This window comes from Petaurus breviceps, unplaced genomic scaffold (assembly GCF_028583685.1).
Source record: "Petaurus breviceps papuanus isolate PSGF00001 unplaced genomic scaffold, PetGlider_PUasm1.0 178, whole genome shotgun sequence".
In the NCBI taxonomy this organism is placed as follows: domain Eukaryota; kingdom Metazoa; phylum Chordata; class Mammalia; order Diprotodontia; family Petauridae; genus Petaurus; species Petaurus breviceps.
The window spans coordinates 14,487,791-14,510,423 of NW_027185777.1; the positions used below are offsets into that span (position 1 = coordinate 14,487,791).

General features: G+C 38.3%; 1 protein-coding gene across 2 annotated transcripts in view; it reads right to left on the reverse strand.

Moving 5' to 3' along the window:
* Nucleotides 1–249: 249 nt before the first annotated feature.
* The window catches only part of PIP4K2A (phosphatidylinositol-5-phosphate 4-kinase type 2 alpha), a 212,579-nt gene continuing 190,195 nt past the window's right edge, over nt 250–22,633 (reverse strand). For both annotated transcript variants that reach the window (XM_069086294.1, XM_069086295.1), the window contains 4 exons: nt 18,791–18,904; nt 7,274–7,517; nt 5,451–5,554; nt 250–2,540 (listed from right to left, as the gene is read on the reverse strand). In XM_069086294.1, coding sequence (XP_068942395.1) covers nt 2,460–2,540; nt 5,451–5,554; nt 7,274–7,517; nt 18,791–18,904 — 543 coding nt within the window. In that variant the 3' untranslated portion in view covers nt 250–2,459. The remainder of the gene's footprint in view (nt 2,541–5,450; nt 5,555–7,273; nt 7,518–18,790; nt 18,905–22,633) is intronic.

Sequence of the window (22,633 nt, forward strand, 5' to 3'; positions counted from 1 at the left end):
TACAAATATTTCTCCACAGAAAACCCATTTTTCATAACAGGTTAAACAAAATGTTCCTGGAAAAGAAAATGGTCAATTCCATTTGATTTTGCTTCTTCAAAGTTTAAGGCTTATTTATATATGGAGCTTCACAGAACCACAGATTCTGAGCCGGAAGGGTCCCCAAAGGCTTTCCAGTCCAACCACATCTGTAAATTCATCGGCAGAAGAGAGAAGCCCAGTTGGAACAGAGGGGGCAGAGGCGTTACCTTGGGAGTCATCAAAGTGCTTTATTGTAATAAAGCCTTGCTCATGTCTGGAGTGGAGTTTAGCACTAGGAGATACAATGTGCACTTCCTTCCCCTGTCCAAATAAACAATTTATTGACAGCAATGAAGGACAAAGATTGTTATAGACCAAAAAAAAGCATTTTTGTAAATTTCTAAAAAGCATAAACATATTGGCCACAATGAAGAAAAGCTATTCAAATACTGTCCAGGTACCACATCTTAACTTCAGGGTTTCTCTCTTTGCAGTCTCCTACCGTGGGAAACCATGGCAGGCTAAAAAAAAAAATTAAGTGGGTATGATGCCAGATTAAGAATCTAATCACAGTATCCATTCATTTAAATACATAAAATACAGATTTGTACAATTATATTACAGTGGTGTTAACTTCCTCCATCGAAGGTAACAAAACTATGTAAAAATCAGTACACGGCAATGGGGATGCTGCAGCTTTTGGCTCCCGGCGATACTGTGATGTGGACCTGTTCGGTGTTTCTCTGAAGCAAACCCTACACACACCATGCCCAGTTGCAGTCTGAACAGCACTGATGTTAACATTACTGGAAGAGGCATCCTGCCAGGCTGGGGTTTGTTTTCATTCTAAGTAATCACTGGAGGGTGTGATTCCCCCTTCCCCGAAAATGCCTACAAAAAAACCCATCTCATGACTTAAACAAAGAGTTTTAAAGGCACAGCTTCAACACAGTGTATGAGTTAATAACATACTCTAATTCTTTTTGGCTTGGCGCCTTTCAGAGGATGCAGGGAAGCTGGTAGAAACATGATCAATGTTGAAAAATTTTTAACATGATTAAATGCAATCAGCAGAGTTTTAGGCAATGAATTTGTACAACCAGATCTGGGATAAACATTTGAGGAAAAAAAATCATTCAGTTGATAAAAGAACATTTGGAGAGGAAACAAAAACAGAATGGCCTTTTTTAGTTTATTGTAAAAGACTTATCTACCGTGGACTTGGAAGAAGTATCCATTCTGGTACATTGCTGCATGATACACTTCAAGAAATGCAAACATTGTTTCATCTACTCTGCAAAATAACTTTACATGTAAACTTCAAAAAATCACATACTGTACATAAAATTTTAGATTCAAAAGTATCCCTGTTTTCCTAATAATGTAAACAGTAAAATTGAAGGTTTCCATGAAAGGGATAATTTATAACAAAATACCACTGCTTAAACAGTGGTAAAAAACAGAAGCATTTTAAAATTTCAGATTTGTTTTCCTTCTGTAGCAGGAGAATTGAGATTTCTATCACTTTGCTCATCCCCTGAAGATGGAAGATGAAACTATTGCCCAAAACTATGCAGTTCCCCGCCCCCCCAAAAAAGCTATTTTTTTCCATGTAGCATTAATTCCTATGTTGCAATAGAAGAGTGTAACAATGGAGAAGCTCCAGGCAATAAAAGAGAATAAGCATTTTTTCCTTGACATAATTTACTGAGGTGAAAATGTAACTGACAAGACCAACTAGGACATCAGCCTCTCGTTAGAAGAGAGAAAGTAACTTCTTGACTCTGGAAGTTCTGACGTGGTGTACTTGAGGCAAAACAGTGCAAAGGCAAAGACCGGGGATGATAACCCGCCGTCTGGTGCCAAGGGGTTAATGTTACAGTTATTAATGAGTGCGCCAGCGTGCGGAATAGAAGTGTAACATTCGCAGTATGTTTTTTTTTTAATCATCATCATTATTATTTGCATTATTATTATTGAATACTGTCTCATGTCTTTCAACTCAAAAAATAAACTGATCCACAGTTTACAGTTTGATGCCAACATGGCTGGTATGACATGCATCTGATTCTCTCCTCCCCCCACTTGTTCATTCATTCATTCACTCCACCACAGCTAGCTGTATCAGAGAGTTGCTAATGCAACCTGCTCTGAGTAAAGCTAATCTATTTTAATTAATTAATTATATTTTAATTTTTTTTTTTTAATGCACACACACAAAAAAGTCAGAAGTAGCTAGAGCTATGCTGGGAAATATCAGGTAGCTGTTAGAGCAAATCGCCCCCTAGTCCACCATCTTGGCCTGAGGAGGTAAACGTGAGAGGCTTGCTTTTCTGCAAGAAGAGCATGTCACTGAGTTCCGTTTCTTTTTTTTTTCCTTAACTGAAGCCAGCTCTGCTGTGTTCCCTGTCTGTCCATCCCCTGGGCAACATGGGAGGTTACGTCAAAATGTGGCCGATAAAGTCCAAGAAGCGCTTTGAATACTGTTCAGGGTTCACGGTTGAGATCTCTGCACCAGCCTGTGCCAATTTAAAAGAAAAAAAAATAAGGATGGGGAAATGGATATTGCTATGATCCTTTCAATTTGTAGACCAAACAAACAAAAAAACAAGCCCACACTATTCAATGGCTACTTCCAACTATAGCCTTACCTGACTGTAAATTCAACAATTGCCATATCTATTCAGTCCTCCATTTTACTGTCCCATTTATTAATACATTAGCAGGCAGGTTCGAATAGTCTTTCTAGTGATGATGGAAAACAATGGAGAGTAATGTGATTTTGGGTAACTTGGGAAAAAGAGATCAGCTACATTTGGATTAAATCTATGTGTAGTGCATTGAGGAGAATGGACACTGCCAAACATCTGGCAGAATAACACTTCAGCCAGATGATTGCATAAGGACTGCCTTAATTGTCTATGGCCCTCTTAGCATATGAGTGGCTTAAGTGGCTGAGTCCTCTACAATAGGGACAGACAATAGGCACAGCAGCAGATCCAAAGACCAGCTGGCCTAATGAAGCCAGTTAGAATACATTCTGGGGGTAGGTAGCTCCAGATCATTTTCTCTCTTTTGAGCTTCTCTTCCTCAAATTTCTCATAGCATTTTTGCCCAGACCCTTCTGACACAGACACATTCTGTCTCACTCTCTCTGTGTGTCTCTGTCTGTCTGTCTCTTCCCCCCTCTCATTCCTTGAAAGAAGAGCCTGGGTTGTTGCCCAGAGCAGTGATTTGCTAAAAAAGTAAATGCTAAATATGGCCTTGTAGAAATGAACTCCTAACTATCACACTTGCTCCTTCTCTCTCTAGGCTAGTCCCCTCAGAACCAGAGGGGGCTGAATTTCCTCAGCAGCAGGCCACAGGGGAGAAGAAGGGATGTACTGGCCACTGCCCTTCTCAAACTGTGCCCAGAGCCAGGGGATCAGTCAGGGGGGTCTCTATTTTTAGGTTCATAGTGCTGCTAATCAGTTGTCAAGCAACTACTGGCAAGCTCATTAATTTCCTGACTGCAAAGGATAACTCCAGGCCTTGAGTGAGTCACCAGATGATATTTTTAGTCACCTATATTGACTGAGTAACCTGTTATTTCTCATGTTTGGCTTAATATGCTATACTTTATCACAGAAGTTCAAGGATTAAGACAAAGGGTAGAAGTTCCCAGTAGAGTCAAAAACCAATGGTGCCATTAAATTCAATGTCTTAGAAAATACAAGGTTTTTTAGGTTATGTAATATACGTACATACATATTATATGGTCTACATATATAACATACAAAACATTACATTACTTGGAAGCAGAGTGGAAAGGGCACTGGATTTCAAGTCAAAGGATCTGGTTTCAAAGACTCTCTGATGGTCACTACCTTGGTGACTTCCTGAAGTAATTCAACTTTTCTGGGCTTCAGTTTCCCTCACTATTACATGAAGGGTTTGGACGAGATGGCCTCTGAGGTCCCTTTCTCCTTTAGCTAGAGGATTTTATGACCTAGGCTTGAATTCTCTTTCTGACACATATTATCTCTGTGATATTGGGTGAGTAATAGTCTCTTGAGGACTCAGTTTCCCAATAGGTATAACGAAGGGGTTGGACTGGATGATGTGTGGAGTTCCTTCTAGTTCTAAATTTATGATCTTCTGATAGAGCTGAATGAGTAGTTGGCTGGGGAGAAAAAAATAGAATATGTGTCATAAGAACTCTATTGGAAACTAGAAGTGATGAATGAGGTTTAGAATGCATTTGCTATTAAAAATTTAAAAGGAGAGTCCTTTATGCTCATATGGAATTTAAAATGCATTTCTTTGGAGTGGGTGATTTCCTGGTCAGCTCCTTCCCTTCATAATGGGCACACAATAAATATTTGGTGAATGAACAGATGGATGGATGGATGGATGGATGGATGAATGAAAGGATTACTTCAGTGAAAAGAATACTGACTTAGAATGATTCTGTTTCAGGGATGCCAGTCTATTCTCTCAGGGAAAGAAATGGGATCTTTAGTATTTGATGGTTCTGGTTAATCTGGCTGAATCTTCATACTCTATTGGGAAAGTACCTCCTTTTATAGCCCAGGGGTTCTTAACTTTTTGTGTGTCATTGACTACTTTGGCAGTCTGGTGAAACCTACGGTCCCTTTCTCAGAATCATGTTTTTAAATGAATAAAATGAAATACATAGGATTGCAAAGGAAACAAATTATATCAAAATATAATTATCCAAGTTAAAAAAATAACAACCAATAAACCAAGTTTATAGATTCCAGGTAAAGAACCCCTATTCTTTGTGTGTGTTGCTGCACTTAAGTTCATCTGTATGGGCTGGGCTCTGTGGCATTTTAGTTCATCCACAATGCCAAAAAAAGGGGTCCTGTAATGTACGCATCATTCAATAGCTATCGAATGATGAAGAGGAATTTCATCACACTGTGACCTGTTGGCCTAGAACTTTAAAAGGTTCTATTACAATGAAATTCTTTGAAAAGTAAGAAAAATACTACCACGCATGTTGGCATAATCTTGGGCAGGGAATACCATAATTAAAAAAGCAATAGCACCTTATTTCTGAACATTTAATATTAAAATTCTTAACACATGCTCAACACTTTTCATTTTTAAAGCATTTTTCCAATAGGAGTTAATGAATTCATATAATACCCCAGTGATGCAAATACCTATTAATAGACCCAGTCTGCAGAATGAACAGCTTAAGGCAGGGAGTTTAAGTGACTTGTCAAAAGGGGATATTAGACCTGGGATTAGAAGCTGGTCCTTGTAGGTTACTAGTATGGTGCTTAGGATATGAGGCCTTACTGGCCGTCAATTTCACTACATTGCTATAAAAGGAAGACTACCTGGAGGGCATCACCTTTCTCCAAGGTATAAGCAATTCTACGAGCTCAGAAGAGATGGAAAAGAAAAAAAAGACTTACGCCATGTTTAACAGTTTTTGCAGCATGGGCAGCTTTCTTTTTTGCATCATAATGAGTAAGAATGTCAATAATAGCCATGAAATAGACCTCTTTCCTAGGCGCATCTGAAAAAGAATGACAACACAATGGTACCAAGAACTATTATCACATGAGCTTTAAGCAATATCCCTTCCATAGTAGAATGGCAATGAAAAGTAGAGCTCCTCATGAAAGAGTGGATTTTTTCAGGGGAAAATGGCAGGAAAGAAAAGGACTGGTTGAGAGGGACAGAGAATAAAGTGGCATATAAGGCATCTTAGTAGAAGGGATCAGAAAACAGAGATTCTAGCTTTTAAAAAAAGTTTAAACTACCACTATAAATGTGTGTACATTTTTCATTTCCAATAACACACATTTGTACACATACATGTATATGTATTTGTGCTTATATAAATGTGAAATTGTACACACCGATGTGTACATTTATAGCCTAAAAAGAAGCCCAAATTCATGCCCAATACTGTCTCTAAATTACATCAGTGATAAAAATTTAAATTCTCTCAAATAAGTGTTTAGTAGCTATGCTTTTTGGAATCTGCATACCATCAAGGGATTCATTCTGGTTTATCAACAATCTCACAGAAATAACATTATAAAAGAATAGACAAGGGAACCAGTTTAGATGATGCCTATTTTCAATTCATAGTCTCAAATGAAATTGTTTCACTAATGAACAAAAAGAGTATTTGGCCACACACAGTTTTCTGTTACTAAAGCAACTTGACAAACAGAATCAAAACAAAGCCAACTTCCTTTGATATGTCCATTCAGATGTGGTTTTTAGAACAATTTGAGCAAATGAAGAGACTTTACTTTTGCTGAACTTTGCAAAATACTTCTGACTTGTTTCATGTAATTTAAGTGAAGCTAAAATGATGATTTTTCAAAAATAAATGAATCAAGCCAGATCATGATTTTATATTTTATCTGAAAGATTCCTAAAACAGATCATACCTCAGCACTATTGTAATGACCAATAATATGTTATGGACAAGAGTCACACAGGATGGGAAGGAATGAATGGAGTGCAATCTGCATAGTGGAAGGGAAAAACCCAGTCAGTGAGAGCACAGATCCATTTGTATAGATGTTAGATACATTACCTCTTAGGCAGTCAAATAATCATCTTAGTAACTGCTGGCAAACTTATCAAGCTTTTGAGATTGGGAAGCAAGGAAGACCATAGTCAGCTGGAAAAGCTGGAATTAGCCCAGATGTAATCCACCAATATGCTGGATTCATTACCTCTACCCTAAAGAAAAGTGCTTTGGGATCCCATGAAAAAAAATCACCTAAAATATGGAAATTTGCTACAACAGAGTCTTTCAACCATTTCAATACTCATATGAAGGAAAGAGAATTTGCTACTTAATTATGCATAGCAGCAGCCTTGGGTCTTCCAAGGAGATTTTAAGTAAAAGTTCTCAGCAGAACTGACTACATCCTTAGTGTCTGTGGGATAAGATAAGGTGGGAAGTAGGTAAGTCATCATGAAGCATCCTTGAATTCCATGGTGTTGACAATATAAATCAGCCCAATAAGCAAGCTGTGGTATGATTCTACTTCCAGACTTCATGATATCCAAAACATTCAACCTGTTAAACCTGGGATGATGGATACTCAACACTCCCTTGTCTTAAAATCAACCTGTTCAGATCTCTGAAAAATATGATACAGTGTGCAATTCATATCTATTTAGTCAACTTCAGGATTAAAAAAAAATTATCATGCAAGAGTAACATTTTACATACCAAAAAAAAATTAGTTTTAGGAACTCAGCTTACTTTCATGGCATTTTATCCCATAGACATCAATGTTTGGATCAAATTCCCCTGGAGCCAAGGGTGGTGAGCTGTTGAGTGTATTTCCTGGACTGTCTGGAGGAGTTCCAATAGGGTGGGTCCCATCGCTTTCCCCTTCCTCTTCACCATCATTTTCCTCACACTCTACCTCTTCCTGTTCTGCTCTCTCAACATCATGGATTCCAACCAGCAAGCTGTAGTCCATGAGCTTGAGCTGGGCAAGAAACTAGAAGCAGTGAAAGGCAATGTTACTGCACTGTAAGTTACCCAAGTATGAACAAAAAAAGGCTTTTCAAAACTTAAAAACTCAAGACTGAAAGCAAAACAAAACCCAATAGCTGAGGAAAAAACACTTTAAAGGGGGTGGGAGTAGGTGAGAATACTGTGGTTCCTGAGGTGAGATGAGTGTTCCCCTAGAAGGTGGTGAGTAGCCTCTGAGCGTGTTTTGATTTATGAGAGCCCTTAGCCTCTGAGGTTGTCTCACTGGCCAAGAATGTTGCCCCACGCTTCTGGCTGGCTCAGAGCTGGTGTTTCTTCCCCAAAAATGCAAACCTGGGCACTGCAATGTATACATTTGACACATCTAGGCTGGATTACAACAATGCCCAGAAGGCCAGGCTGCCACAGAAGAAACATTAAGAGATAGGTTTTTTCCTTCCCTTATGAGATTTTTTTCCCCCTCCTTCTTCTTAGTGAAGAATTATTAATGGCCACTGAACTTGGACCTCCCAAGCAGCTTGGACCAGGAGTCTCTTGATATGGTTTGCACCATTTACACTTGAAATTATTTTTAATCTCAATCACAAACCCCAATGAGGACAAATCCTTATGCTATTGGTTAAGGACCTCCCCCCCAACCCCTGCAAATAAGTAAAAGCCCAAATGTCCCAAATTATAGTGCAAACATGCGGTTTTAAGCAGTTATTCTGATGGTTTCCCTTCAGATTTGAAAGTGGTTTGCTTTCTGTGAGGACTTCAGCTCTCCCATATCCCTTTCTTCCCTCCCAGTCCACTCCCCATACAGTAACTGACAAAAACCAATTGTGGTGAATGGAGGGAAATGGAAGTGACTTTGGGGAAAGAGATCTGAGTTTGGCCATGTAGCTCCACTATTTAATTCATCTACATTTGCTGGAATGACATTACTTGTTCTGGTAGATGTACTCGGCCTTAGGCATAGGTTTATAATTCTAAAAAATAACACAGAACAAAGAAGGTACAGCTGCCTACCTGCTGGTTGAAGGTGAACATCTAGGCTACATGACTCAAGCCTCTGCTCTATCCTCTGGTGGCTGGCTGCTTACAGGTTCCAACTCAGGTTCTGACCATTCTGACCATGGCCCTACACAGGACTTGACCCAGAATTTGAAGAACTGCCTGTTCACCCCATTAGGCTGACACACAATAGCTGACTGTCCTCAGGTTTCTATTGTTAGAAGTTGAAAAATAAAATTGACTTTCTTAGTAAAGGTGTAGGGCTGAGCTTTCAAGGCTTGGGACCCTGGGAGAAAGTTAAGAGGAGAAAAGGAATGAATAGCCTTCTCTTTGTCAGATTTGGGTTTTTTTCCCCCAATTCCATTAATACTAAGGAAGTTCAGCCTTGGAACTGAAAGCAAGATCTGCCTTATACTCTAAAGATAATAAAAGCTAATAATATCAGTTAACATTTTTTCAGTGCTGTAAAATTTGCAAAAGGCTCCCATGCCTCACCTCATTTGATCCCCACAACAACTCTGTGAGGAAGGTACTATTATTATTGTCATTTTACAGAGAAGGAAACTGAGGCTGAGAGAGGGTGAGGCAGGATTTGCCCTCATCTTCCTGGCTCCAAGTGAGGTGCTCTTAAGAGGGGAACTCTAAGGCCATATCTATTCTCATCTTCTTTCCTCATTCTTAGAAGAGAGAATTGGTCCCACAAACTGTTCCTTAAAAAGTCTCTCCTCTCTTAATTCTTATTTTAGCTTCTATTTAATACTTCTGCCCCTCAACCATGAAATCCCACATTATCACTCTAAACGCTTTTGGGAGGAGGGAAATAGAATACATAGATTTTATAAAAGTGATTAATTGAAACCAAGTTGGGGTCTATTTTTTTTAAACAGATAAAAGCATTTATACTTTATTAAGAATATAGATTATTTAACATGATGGGACAGATAAAGCATATTCAGCAAAGACCAAAACAAATTGGTAACTTTTCTTTCTCCTAAGAGTAGATGAAGCTGGCTTCTCTTCCCTTCATCTTTTCCAGGTTACCATATTAGCAGATTGGACAATTACACAGTACAGTAGATGAGTGCTGGACCTGGATTTAAAACCTGGTCTCAGACACTTATTAGCTGTGTGAGGTGACCCTGGGCAAGTCACTTAACCCTGTTTGCCTTCTTCTATAAAATGAGTTGGAGAAGAAAATGGCAAACCAGTATCTCTGCCACGAAGACCCCAAATGGATGCATGAAGAGTTGGACGTGACTGAACAACATTAGCAGAACTACAAGAAGTAACATGTTTGGTTCTATATCTACGCTCTGATGACCCCCTTTTTCCTTTACCCAATATTTTTACTGGTTGGATTTTTTTATTCACAAAATCATAGATTTAGGGCTCAGAGAGATCTTGGTGATCACCCAGTATGATCATCTCATTTTACTGATGAAGAATCTGAAGTTAAGTGATGTGTCCAAGGTGTCCCAGTGACAACAGTAGCAAAGTGGGGATCTGAACCCAGTTCATCTGATTTACTCTTGAATGAAATGGGAAGCGTGGGTAGAAAGGGAAGAAACTAAGCACTTATCTAGCGTCGGCTACACATCTGGCAGCTAGGTGGTGCCATGGTGCACAGAGTGCTGGGCCTGGAGTCAGGAAGACCTGAGTTCAAATACAGCCTAAGACATTTACTAGCTGTGTGACCCTGGGCAAGTCACTTAACCTCATTTGCCTTAAACCACTGGAGAAGGAAATGGCAAATCACTCCAGTATCTTTGCCAAAAAACCCCTAAGTATACAGCATTGGTATGCTATGGTCTACGGGGTCAGGAAGAGTCAGACACAGCTAAACACCATTCCAGGCACTGTGCTAAGCACTCTCTAACTATTATCTCATTTTATCCTCACAACTTCCCCTGGGAGGTAGGTGCTATTATAACGCCCATTTTTTAGTTGAAGAAACTGAGGCAAAAAGAAGTTAAATGACTTGCCCAGGGTCACACAGCTGGGAAGTTATCTGAATGTATATCGTCCTGACTCTAGGCCCAGTGCTCTATGTGCTTGGCGACATACCCGCCTAGAAATCTTAAGAGTGCCTCCCCTCCAGGAATCACTTTAATACATGTATTTGTACTGTACTGTGTTGAACTTGGAGTTGAGTAAACCTGATGCTCACTAGCTGTGTGACCCTGGGAAAGTCAATCTTCCTATGTACCAGAGATGTCTGGCATTTGGGGAAGTGTAGCAAAACCAGATTAAAATGTAATTGGGAAATATTTACCAAAATAAATAACATGTGGCTCTTTTAAGTCAACATGTGCCCATGGAGATCCTCAGGTGTGGCGTGGCAGCTCCCATGTTTACTGGGGCTTGACACCACTGCCTTAAGACAACTTCCCCAAGACTGGAGCAGGCACAGGGACCCAGCTGGTTGAAAACTCTAGGGCTGGGTCTAAACAAAGCTAAAATATCCTTCTGAAAAGTGGAAAATTGGTTATTATCATAAACCTCATCATCACTGCCATTTACTTAGTACTTGAAGGTTAACAAAGTACTTTACATACATTATCTCATTCAATGATTACAACAACTCACACGAGCACTATAATTAACTACGCTGATGGAAGCATGTCTATAATGAAGGGGAGGTGATAGTGTCTTTGTATCTTGCCATGTTCCCACCACATCTGAAGTCTTGCCCATTCTGGGCAGGCCATGATCTTGAGCAAGCCTGAGGGAAGACCAGATGGAGAGAGGACCTGAAACTTTGCTATGCAAGAACTGGCTGAATGGATTATTTACCAGGGGCATGGTTGCTGCCTTTAGGTATATGAAGGGCTGTTATCTGGAAAAGTGACTACACTAGTTTTGCTTGTGGGGATCACATTTGTTTTGCCAAAGGGCAGAACTAAGTGTCTATGGATACAAGGAACCCTTAATAACTTTATTGAAGTTTCAGAGATTAAGATTTCAGATCAATATAACTTTTTATCAACCAAAGCTGTCCAAAAGTGGGATGGATGAACTTGGCAGGTATGAGCTCTTCAATACTAGAGATCTTCAAATGGTGGCTGCAAGACAGCTGGCTCGGGATGTAGATGGTAGAGGGGATTCTCGGTCAGGCATGAGTTGGGCTAGATAACTTCCAAGATCCCTTCCAACTCTATGATTCCTTGATCTTATAATATGATGAGGAAACAGGTTCAGAGAGGCTTGCCCAATGTCACATGGCTCACCAGTGGCAGATGAGGAACTTGAATCCAGGTAGAAACACAGGGTTCTTAACCTGGGGTCTGTCAACTTAAGTTTTTAAGAAATGTTTTGATAACTATTATTTCAATGTAATTGATTTCCTTGGTAATTCTTGTACTGTGCTTTATGCATTTAAAAAATTATTCTGAGAAGGGTTTACAGGCTTTACCAGACTATCCAAGAGGTACAAGACCCCCCACCCCCAAAACAGGTTAAGAACGTTTAGTCTATAGTAAAGGCAGAATGATGTGACGGAGAGAACACTGGGCTTGAAGACAGAGTCCAAATCGGTTTAAATTTTGGCCCTGCATTTACTAAATTACTTGAATTAACACTGGACAAATAATTTGACCTCCATGGGCCTCAGTAAACCTGTACAAGCTGGCTTCTAGCTCTAAATCAAGGAAGCTCTCTCATCTTTACCACTAAGTCTATATGGTGCTAGACAGTGGCAGCTACTCAGATACAAAGACTCGACTTTGTCTTAAAGGGAGGGGGGTGGCATTTAAGTATCCACTCTGTAAGTAAGATAATAGTTGCCTGTATTCTTTCCATCTCAGGTTCCCCATCTATAAAACAGAGATAATAATAGAACCTGCCTTGCTGCATTGTTGTGAGGATGAAATGAGATAATGTATGTGAAAAGCTTTGTCAACCATATAGCTTTAGATAAATACTGTTATTATTACTCATTCCTGGCCCCACCTCACCTCTAGCCCCTTTCAGGGCGATATGTCTGGGACCGGGCTCATACAAAGGCAGGGCCTTGTGGTGCCATGGTCTATGTCTGGACCCCCAACCAAGGACATATACCACTAGGCGGTGCTGGGAACTGAAAAAATCTGTAGTAAAGTTACATTCCCGGCTTTCAGGCCTGTGCTTAGACCACTGCTGGACAGCCTCTTTTGGCAAGAAAACAGGACCTTAAAATAAAATAAAATAAAATAAAATAAAATAACATAACATAAAGTAAAATAGAATAAAATAAAAGTGTAGTCACTTCCTAGGAACACCCACTAAACCGCTAAAGGAATGAAAAACACTTTTGGTAGAGTAGAAAAAGCAAACGATTTGGCGTTAGAGGACCTGGATTCAAACCATGCCACAATCACTTACTATCTGTATGACTCTGGGCAAGTCATTAACCTCTCTTGGCTTCTGTTTCCTTACTTGTAAAACAAGGGAGCTAAACTGTATGACATTATCATTATCAGTCTTTTGAGGACCCTTCTCAAGCTTTCTCTGGGACCCCATGATCCACTTCTGATATCAGTCAGACAGGTGGAAAATCCAGTATTTCCTTGTTCTCAACTGGTAAAACATGACATTTTTTCCAATTTGGTCATAAGGAAAACAGCAATAAAACATGCAAGCATATATGAGAGCTCTTTTTTATCCATCATTTGGATAGAAATGATAACAACAATAATAATATCTTCCATTTATATAGGTCACTTTAAAGTTCTGAGAAGTGCTTTTCTTCAAATAATCCTCCCTCTGTCACTTATTATCTTGGAGAAATCACTTAACCTATCTGGGGCTCAGTTTCCTCATCTGTAAAATTTCGTCTACATGGTTTCTAGGTTTCCTTCCAGCTGGTCCCTATCTACCCTCTAATTCTGGGGTATTTAACCTTTTTGTGTGGTGTGGACCCCTCTGGAAATATCTATGAGCTTACAAAAAAATGAGAGAGATGGTGAGACTGAGAAATTAATGACTTGCTCAAGGCCACACATCTAAGAATTGTCTGAAGCAGGAAGGGATTCCAGGTCTCCTAACTCCAAAGAAGGCTCTATGTTACAACAAACATCTGCATTTAAAACATTAAACTGAAGGTATAGGAAGAAGCACATAGCCAAAGGGGTTGGCTGGATAGTTCTTTTCCTGTCAACTTAAAAAACAAAACAAAACCCTTTCTGGATCTCATTAAAATGAATATGCTGTTAGTAAATTGAAGATTTCAGTTAAAACTTTGGTATCCCCAAACCACAGTACATTGAAAGCTTGAGTTTAGGAGGAGGAAAGGAAGAAAGGCAGGACAAAGGCAGCTTCTGAGAGCTGCTGAGAGGCTGATTCTGCCCAATGGAGGTCTGCTTCTAGCCAGGAGTGTCTATTAATTTCTAATTGCTTTTCAGCTGACCCTTTGAAGTAATGGATTTGACTTTATAGACTCTTTTCGTTCGTTTTTAAAGACACAAGAGTTTGGAGTTGTTGGTTTCTTTCAGAACTTCCTAGTCTTCCTTTCCCCTTCTTCATCTCCTGAACAATTATCTGTCAAGCCTTTCCTTCTCACTACTCTGCCTAAGTCCTCATTTACCCTCTGATTCAGGGTGTCATGAACCCCTTTGGGAATCTGGTGAAGGTTATGTACTCCTCGGAATAATGTTCTCAAATACGTAAAATAAAATACACAGAATTACAAAGGAAACCAGTTTTATTGAAATGTACTTATTACAATAGGAAAAAAAAGTTTATGGAATCCTATTTTAATTCCTTTTAGCCCCAAATCTCCTAGAAGGTCTAGTCCTAAAGATCACAGGTGAGCCCTAGCAGTGCCTATTTGAAGAGATTGTTGCCAAGGTCATGAGCAGAGAGGTACAAGACAGGAAAGCAGCTGAAAGATTACCTTTTAGAAGAGACTTAATTTGAAAGTTTATTTACTGATTTATATTATGTTGCTTTGTACTGCTTTCCTGGAAGCAAATCTGGGGTCTGGAATGAAAGTGGCAACCAATCTGATTGAGATTTGCTAAAAATTAAAATAAGCATCCTTTAGAAAATTTACCTGAAAAAACAGAGATTAGGCTTTGACCTCCAGCTCCCAGGCCCTCCAATACCTGAGCCATTTCTATATAAGACCACCTACTCCAGTTTTCACTACACATTTCTCCTTTTATACTACAAGTGTTTGTTTTTAATTTAACGTCTAGGCTTTCTTCATTTGTTCTTAAGAGGCTGTTTCATACATTTAGCACAAAACCTTGTACACAGTGGACATTTAATACATACCTAATACATATTAGTAGAATTTATTTATTCTTAAAATGGAATAAAAGTTATCATTGAACTAATTTCAAACATTGTCACTTTTTACATTACTGTTATCTTTTTCTATAGCAGGGGTTCTTAACTTTTTCTGTGTCATGGATCCCTTTGGACACAGTCTGCTTTGAATCGCACAAAGTAAAATACAAAGGATTGCAAAAGAAACAAAATTTTAGTGAAATACAGTCTGTATGTATATATGTCTGTCTATGTGCCTGCATGTATACATGCGTGTATATGTATGTATGTGTGTATATTTTAATGTTCATGGCCCCTAGTATAAGAACTCCTCCTTCTTACGTGAACCTTAAATTCTGACCTCTCATTGTCAGGAATGAATGCCAGACTCCATTCACTCTAAATGTATACATACAAATATAATGTTTCTTCCCTATGAATTCCAAAACCCAGTAGATGCTTTGTAATTTAGAATGTTTTTGATGGAACTCTTTATGAACCTGGCCTTAATTTTTAACAATGATATAAAAGTCATATTTTGTATTAAAAATACTCAACTCAAATACAGAGCTAGATACTCCTGAAAGTGCCAAAAGACACTCATGAAATTAAACTACAAGTTTATTCTAATGGAGGGGATGAACAGCATCAGAGAAAAAGCACTGTTCTTGTCAGAAGTCCTGGGTTTAAATCCTTATTCTGATATCTGCTAGCCCAGTGACCTTGGGCAAGTCCTTGTCTCTCTAAGCTTCAGTTTCCTTAATCTGTAACATGGGGATAATATCTACATTCATTTATTTTATTTTTGTTAGGATCAAAAGAGATGATGGATATAGAGTACTTTGTAAATCTTAAAGGCCTTTAAAAATACAAGAGAATTATTATTATTATTACTGTTTTTGTTGTTGCTGTTAGTCTATTAAGGGGAAAAAAGGAAACAATTTCATTTGGTAAGAAACTCATCTGAGAGATGTAAAAGTTTGCTGTTAAACCCAACCAAAAAAAAGATTTTATTGCCAAAGTTCTTAGTTTTCTGATTATAAGAATAAATGAGATAATGTATGTAAATTTTTAAAATAAACAATATGAATAATAGGTTATTTATACAGAGTTTTAAGGTTTTCAAAGCACTTGACACCATCTTGTTTGATCCTCACAACAATCTTGTGAGGTAGATGGTATTATTAACTGCATTTTACACATGAGGAAACTGAGGGCAAGAGAGGTTCTGTCCAGAACATAAAACTAAGCAAGTGGTCTTCGAATCAGGTTTTCCCGGCTATAAGTCCATTCGGCCCTTTGTCTACCACGCCTTGCTGCCTCTCTCAGGGAAAGCTGGTCATTATCAGAGTAGAACACTAATATTTGAAAATGACATTATCAGATAGACACAACAGATAATAAGCCGTTGAAAACATGAAGAAGATTGATTTTCCCTAATGCTAGGGTGAGAAAACATATAGCACTGAGTTTTTAAAGTAAACACTTTTGTCCTTCACCAATAACTGGCAATAACCATCTTCAACAGCAAGGTGGCCTAGTGGAGAGAGAGCTCTGGACCTAGAGACAGGAAGACCCAAGCTCTAATTCGACCTCAGTCACTTGGCTGTGTGGCTCTGAACTAGCCGTCACTTAACCTCTGTAAAATGGTGATGATAACAGCACTTATAATAACAGCATTTCCCAGGGCTGTTCTGAGGATCCCATGAGATCATATTTGTAAACCACTTTGTAAACTTTACAGTGCTATATACATGTGAACTAATATTATTAAACAAAATTTGTCCTAAGTAACTATTCAAACTATTTCAAGGATATAACTAAAATAACATGAAAAATAATTATGATCTAAGTGCATTTATGAACCTCTATCAGTCATTCAATACTTATGAAATGGCCATCTTCATATGGATACACTATGAGGTGCTGAGATGATGGGGAGGTAATTAAGAGGAAGTAAATAATTGTTTACCTCAGTTTCCTTATCTGGAAAATGGGCTGGAGAAGGAAATGGCAAACTACTCCAGTATCTTTGTCAAGAAAACCTCAAATGTGGTCACAAGGAGTTGAATATTACTGAACAACAAATAACACGCATTGCTCCTAACTTTGTGAAATTTAGAGTCTAATACACCAGAGCCATGTGCCTTCCCAAGTAAATTGCTTGACTTTTCCTTTAGGGCTTAAAAGAATCTGGCTTTATTATTTCCTGGCTTGTTTGCTTAGAGGAGGTGTGTGTATAGGTATAAACATAGGAATATATGTATACATATAGACACACACAATACATATACATATGTGTGTGCATATAGGTATGTATCCTAATAGAAATGTCTGTATATACACACAGACACACAATACATATATCTTAAATGGAATGTAAGCTACCAATTAGACCTTCAAAAGCAGAGCCTAAATTAGACTTACCTACCTCTAAGTACAACTATGCTTTCTGGTTTAAGAAAGATGATTTCAAAACCAAAGATTATTCCAAAAAGTTGTTTAATAAGAGAATATGTAAACCCAGCTGAGGACAACTTGGCATAATGATCGTCTCAATTGGAACTCTCTCTGAATTATCTTGGAACACATCAAAATAGAAGAAAATGCATGCTCTGAACAATGTCCCAGTTTACTTCTTAAATATTTTCCACATATTTTTCAAAAGGGAGTAGAAAAGAGAAGTTAGAATATCCACACACCCACATACCCCTAACCAACAAAGTGATACAGAAGTAAACAAAACACTTTTTAGTTTTCTTGAAAAGAAAGGTTTTGAAAGAGAATTCTTCAAGTATGAATTAACTGCCAGATGTAGTAGGGACGAGTTGGGAGTGGGGCTAAAGAAGGGAAAGGGTTAGAGAACAAAAAAACCCAAAACCCCAAAAACTAACCCAAACTCTCTCTGGAAAGAGATTTCTGCCTTAATGCTAAGAAATTTTCTCTCACTTTGGCAGCCTGAAGATTTGCCGTATCTACTACATACTCAAATAAAAGCAGACAGAAAGAAAAAAGAGCCCATTTTGATATGCTGCTCCCTTCCTGGCCTCCCTTTTCCCTGGTTTCCAAAATGTCCTTTGTTTTCCTCTGCAGACTTCTCTCAGGCAGTTCACATTGACTCACATGAAAAACGTACTTGAGGCTGGCCTGGACTATTAGGGGAACCGAGTATAATGGAATTAAGGGAACAGAAGTATATTCTGAGGCCATTTAAATGCCAAATTTACAATACTTGGTTGAGCAAACAAAAAAAAACCAAGGCAGAATTGATTCAAAGAAGTAGCTAATCATGTCCTTTTGAAACAACTATTTGACTGAACTCAATCAATTTCTCTTCCTCAACCACACACACCACTGGTTTCTTGAGTAGAGCTAGCCTGACTTACCCTTAACACGGGGATTTATAAACTGGGTTCTGTGAACTTATATGTTTTTTGTTAACTGTAGTTCAATAAAATTGGTTTTCTTCATATTTGTGCATTTTATTTTGTATGTTTAAAAACATTATTCCAATAAAGCATCCCCAGGCTTCATCAGATTGCCCAATAGGTCTGTGTTACAAAAATGGTTAAGAAACCATTATTTACTAGGTGGCCATCCCCCTAAAACAATAAACAATATATAGGCAAATGAGAGGGGGGAATAGTGCCTTGATAAATATCCTTAACTTAGATAAGGCAACTCACAGGATGTGAGATCCAGAGCTCACAAGTCATCTGGTTAACGTTTTCATTTTATAGGTGAGGAAACTGAGACCCAAGGAGATGCTGAAGGCATACAGGTACTACTAAGTGTCAGAGGGAGGATTTGAACCCAGGTACCCTTGATGCTTTCTATTAGTTCCTAATTGTTGTTAGTTATCTAATTTCAAGAGCACACAACCAGCAGTGTATTTCACTTTCCATGAACCTGCAAAAGATAAGAGTTCTGGTAAAGGTTTAGTCAGACTTTTGTCCCAGAGAGTTAAAAAAATCTTTGAGAGCTCAGCAATGTTCCTGTGAATAAAATTAAGCCACCTACAAGGCTGATTCCTCTTACCTCCACATCCTTTTTAAGTTTCTCAAGAAACATTTTTTTGTTGTTGTCATCTATATATATCTTTTGGCCATCATTGATGAAATCATTGTCCTTTAAAGTTGGCAGTTCTTTGGCCTAAGACAAAGAAGCAAAAATATGGGTCAGGGGCTTTAAAAAAAAAAGTGCATTCCTCTTTGATTAGATTCTACAGAAAAAAATCAAGCTTATCCTGCTAACAGCAGAACACAAAAGTAGCAAAGTATCTTGGAGACCGCAAGGGGGCACCAGTGAGCTACAAGGACCTCTTGGAATGGAGGACAAGCCCCACTACACAATGAGCATCATGAAAATATCCCCTCCTTGTTGCTAACTTTTTCATAGAAATGGTGCCGATTGTTGTCCCAGGTTCCCTTCCAGTTGCCAGGGTAGCCTTCTAGTTGGAGGACCGCGAGGGCGTCTGGAATCATCACGTTTCCTTATTGGCACCAAAGTGGCGCCCCAGAAATGTTCTATTACCTCACCCCCTTCTCACTGGGCACATCTCACAAACGTGTTTCTATGTGCAAGAAATGAGTAACTGCTACAACAAACTCATCCACAAGCATTATGCTGGTGCCAAAAATCAGCTGCCTGGGTCAGAGCCAATGTGAACAGTTTGGGATGATTTACACAACTCTTACAGGTCTTGGTAGAACTCACCCAGAAGGCAATTTTAATTCGATTTGGACGGTGTTCGAGAAAACGGCATCTTTTGAAAGATGGAAACATTTCAAGATGGCAAAAGTCCAGCCCCACAAATAAATAAAGGATTCAGAATGCAATTGGATTCCACTCAAGCAAACTAATGCATGGCTAAAGATGACTGTCATAACCTGCTTGGAGAAGTAAGGCTAATAGTGAACAGAATAATTAATGATGAGCACATGCACATGTAGGAAAGCATTGTGCAACAGTCCTATCTTTTAAAACACCTGTTTGGAGTATTCCATTTCACTGAATGTGACAAGCATTCCAGAGGAGTGAAACAGTAAAATAAGTAAATAAATAAATGAAAATTCCAAACAACTTAGCTAGCCATCCTCTGCTCCCTCTAGTTGGAAGGAATCCAACTCAATACACTGTCTGTGACCTTGGATAGTACTGGTAAGGAACCCTTGAACATTGTTCTTTTTTCAAACACATAAATTGAAGGAAAACAATTGCTCCTGAAAAGATTTCCTTCTCCAAGAAAGTGACATCAAATTAAAAATAAATAAATAAAAACACTCAAAGTGACAAAGGAAACTCACTGGATGAATTCACTGAATCATTTCCCTAAATACTGGGCTGCTAATTAAAAAAAAAAATACACTTCTGACTCTTGGTAAACCCAACTAATTGGGTTTAAATTTACCGAGAAGAAAAGTCTGAAATGGTGTTATATTCTTGATTATATTAAAGATCTTGCCAAAATAATTATCCTTGCAAAGCCAGGAACATTCAAAGATGGATAATAGGGAGATTTTGATGAAAAAAAAAATCAACATAGACCCGCTTCTGCAACATATTTATGAAGTGTCAGAGACACAGGAAAGAAAGAAGTGGAGAAATACTAGAGGCATAACGTGAAGGTGGGCCGGGCCAACTTAACCTCTAAATTTTTGTGAAACTATGTAGAGAAGATAAACATAATTTAAACAGTCAGAGAATGACTAAGCTCACAGCGGTTAAGAGCCAATTTTACTAAAAAAAAAAAATATGAATTTTATGTTTTTTTTTTTAAAGAACTGCAAACAGTGAATGATTCCCCTTTAGCATCTCAGTTTCCTCATCCATAAAGTACTTGAACTAGAAGGCCGTTACACTCCATCCTAGGTTTAAATCAACAATCTTGTGAAGATTTACAATGAATGTAGTGCAGTATTTGAAATTTAAGGAAAGCAACCAGAAAGGACCCAAAATATAACCAACAAAAAATTAAAAATGAGAATAAACTCATTAGAAAGCCCAAAAGCTATGTTTGCAAACACATGAGCACTCAGAAAGAGGAATGAAGTGAGGTCATTCTTTGTCCAGATAATTTAGATACTTTTGTTCAAATGATTCTTTGGGAAGAGGGGGAAAGGGGCAGGTGGGACTTGAATTATTGGGGAAATTGCTGTAATTTTCCCTTTTATGTTGTGTGCATAAAAAAACATGTCACTGAGTAGGAAAAGTACAAAGAAATGAATCTGGTTTTTGGTCAGCTAAAGAAACCTGGAAATATGAATGCTGGGATCTAGGGACGACAGATGACAAGATACAAATTGGAGCTGTGTTTGCGATACAATTGATTCAAATTCATAAAGATTAAACCAATGCCATTTGGGGCGCTGGACCAGCAGAAGCACTTCATGTAAGAGGGGGAAACAACAAACACATCAAAGCAGAAACAAACTATGAACAAAGTAAATACGGGGAGAATTCGGGCATCCTTAGGCTTCTGAGATTCGGCAACTAGGTGAGAAACTCTAGGAACAGGGGAATTGACATATAATATGGAGGGAAGACAGGGCTAGGAGGACCAGTGATCTCATCAGTGAGGGCACTCCCTCCATGCCTTAGGAGTAGATCATCATTAGTTGTTAGAGCTAGAAATAAATCCATGTGGTTGGTCATCAGCCTTCTGGTAATAGGTTTCTCCTAACTCAGCTAGGTTGGGTCATCATATGAAAGACAGAGAGAGTTCATACTAAAATCCTTGACGACTTGGTAGGACCCATAGACCTTGTGATCAACTGGCATAGATGTTAATAATCCAAGGGCACCTTCATGCCATCATAAGGCAATGGTGTAGGATTTCACTGGAAGAGAAAAAAAAATAGAATCTGGAAAATAGGTTGATCTGCTCCTTTGGAGAGAAAAGCAGAAAAGGAGATGAAAACTCTTCTTCCTCATCCTCCCTCTTGCATGGCATGTGCTATTCCAGGCCACAGTTCATGTTGCTTTCTACTTTCTAGGTTTCAGGGTCTTCATGATACAATGGGAAGAACAATGAGTTCAAGATCAGCAGATCTGGGTTCAAATTCTGGTTCTATCCCTTTGGATCCTTTGGATATTAGGCAAGCTCAACTTTTCTGGGCCTTGGTTTTCTACTTTTCAGCTCTAGAATCCTATATTCATCTATAGGAGAATGAAGGAAGCAACCACGCATAATTCTTAGGATATTGAATAAATTGAGACTTTGTGCCCCTTGGGATGTGTACACTAGTTTAAGTAAAATTTTTGGTTGATTCCTTTATCCTTTAGTCCACAGACTACGCTGTCCTGAAAAGAGACCAGAACACTGATGTACCAAAAACATAACCATCAATCCGAATTGTCAGTTTATTAATGCACATATTAATATTACAAGTGATGATAAAGGTTTCTTGAATTTAATCACTTGGATTAAGATTAAACTGAATTATTTCAAATTTTGGTATCCCTCCCCCTAAATAAAATTGTTTTCTTTAAAAACAGACTATCCAAGACCTGATTTATCTTCCTAGTTTTTCTTCATTTTTTGGTTTGACAAACCCCAATCAAGAATTCATCACATGAAATTTCCGTTTTATATCTCATCATACTTTGAATACAGTTTTACTTATGAGCTAGGGACTCATAGGATGAGAAAACAACGTCTGTCCTAACAACTTTAGAGGCCAGCTGTGACAATAAAATGAGATAAGGAAAGTGAAAATGCTTTTAAAAAGCATTATATACTATACAAATGAAAGGTGAAATTGTTACTTTTCTTTCCTAGGTTTTAAAAAATATTTTATATTACTATCATATATTTTTTTAACCTCAACTATTTCCAAAATTGTTGTGGTTTGCCCTTTGTTCTCCAAGAGGACCAATGAT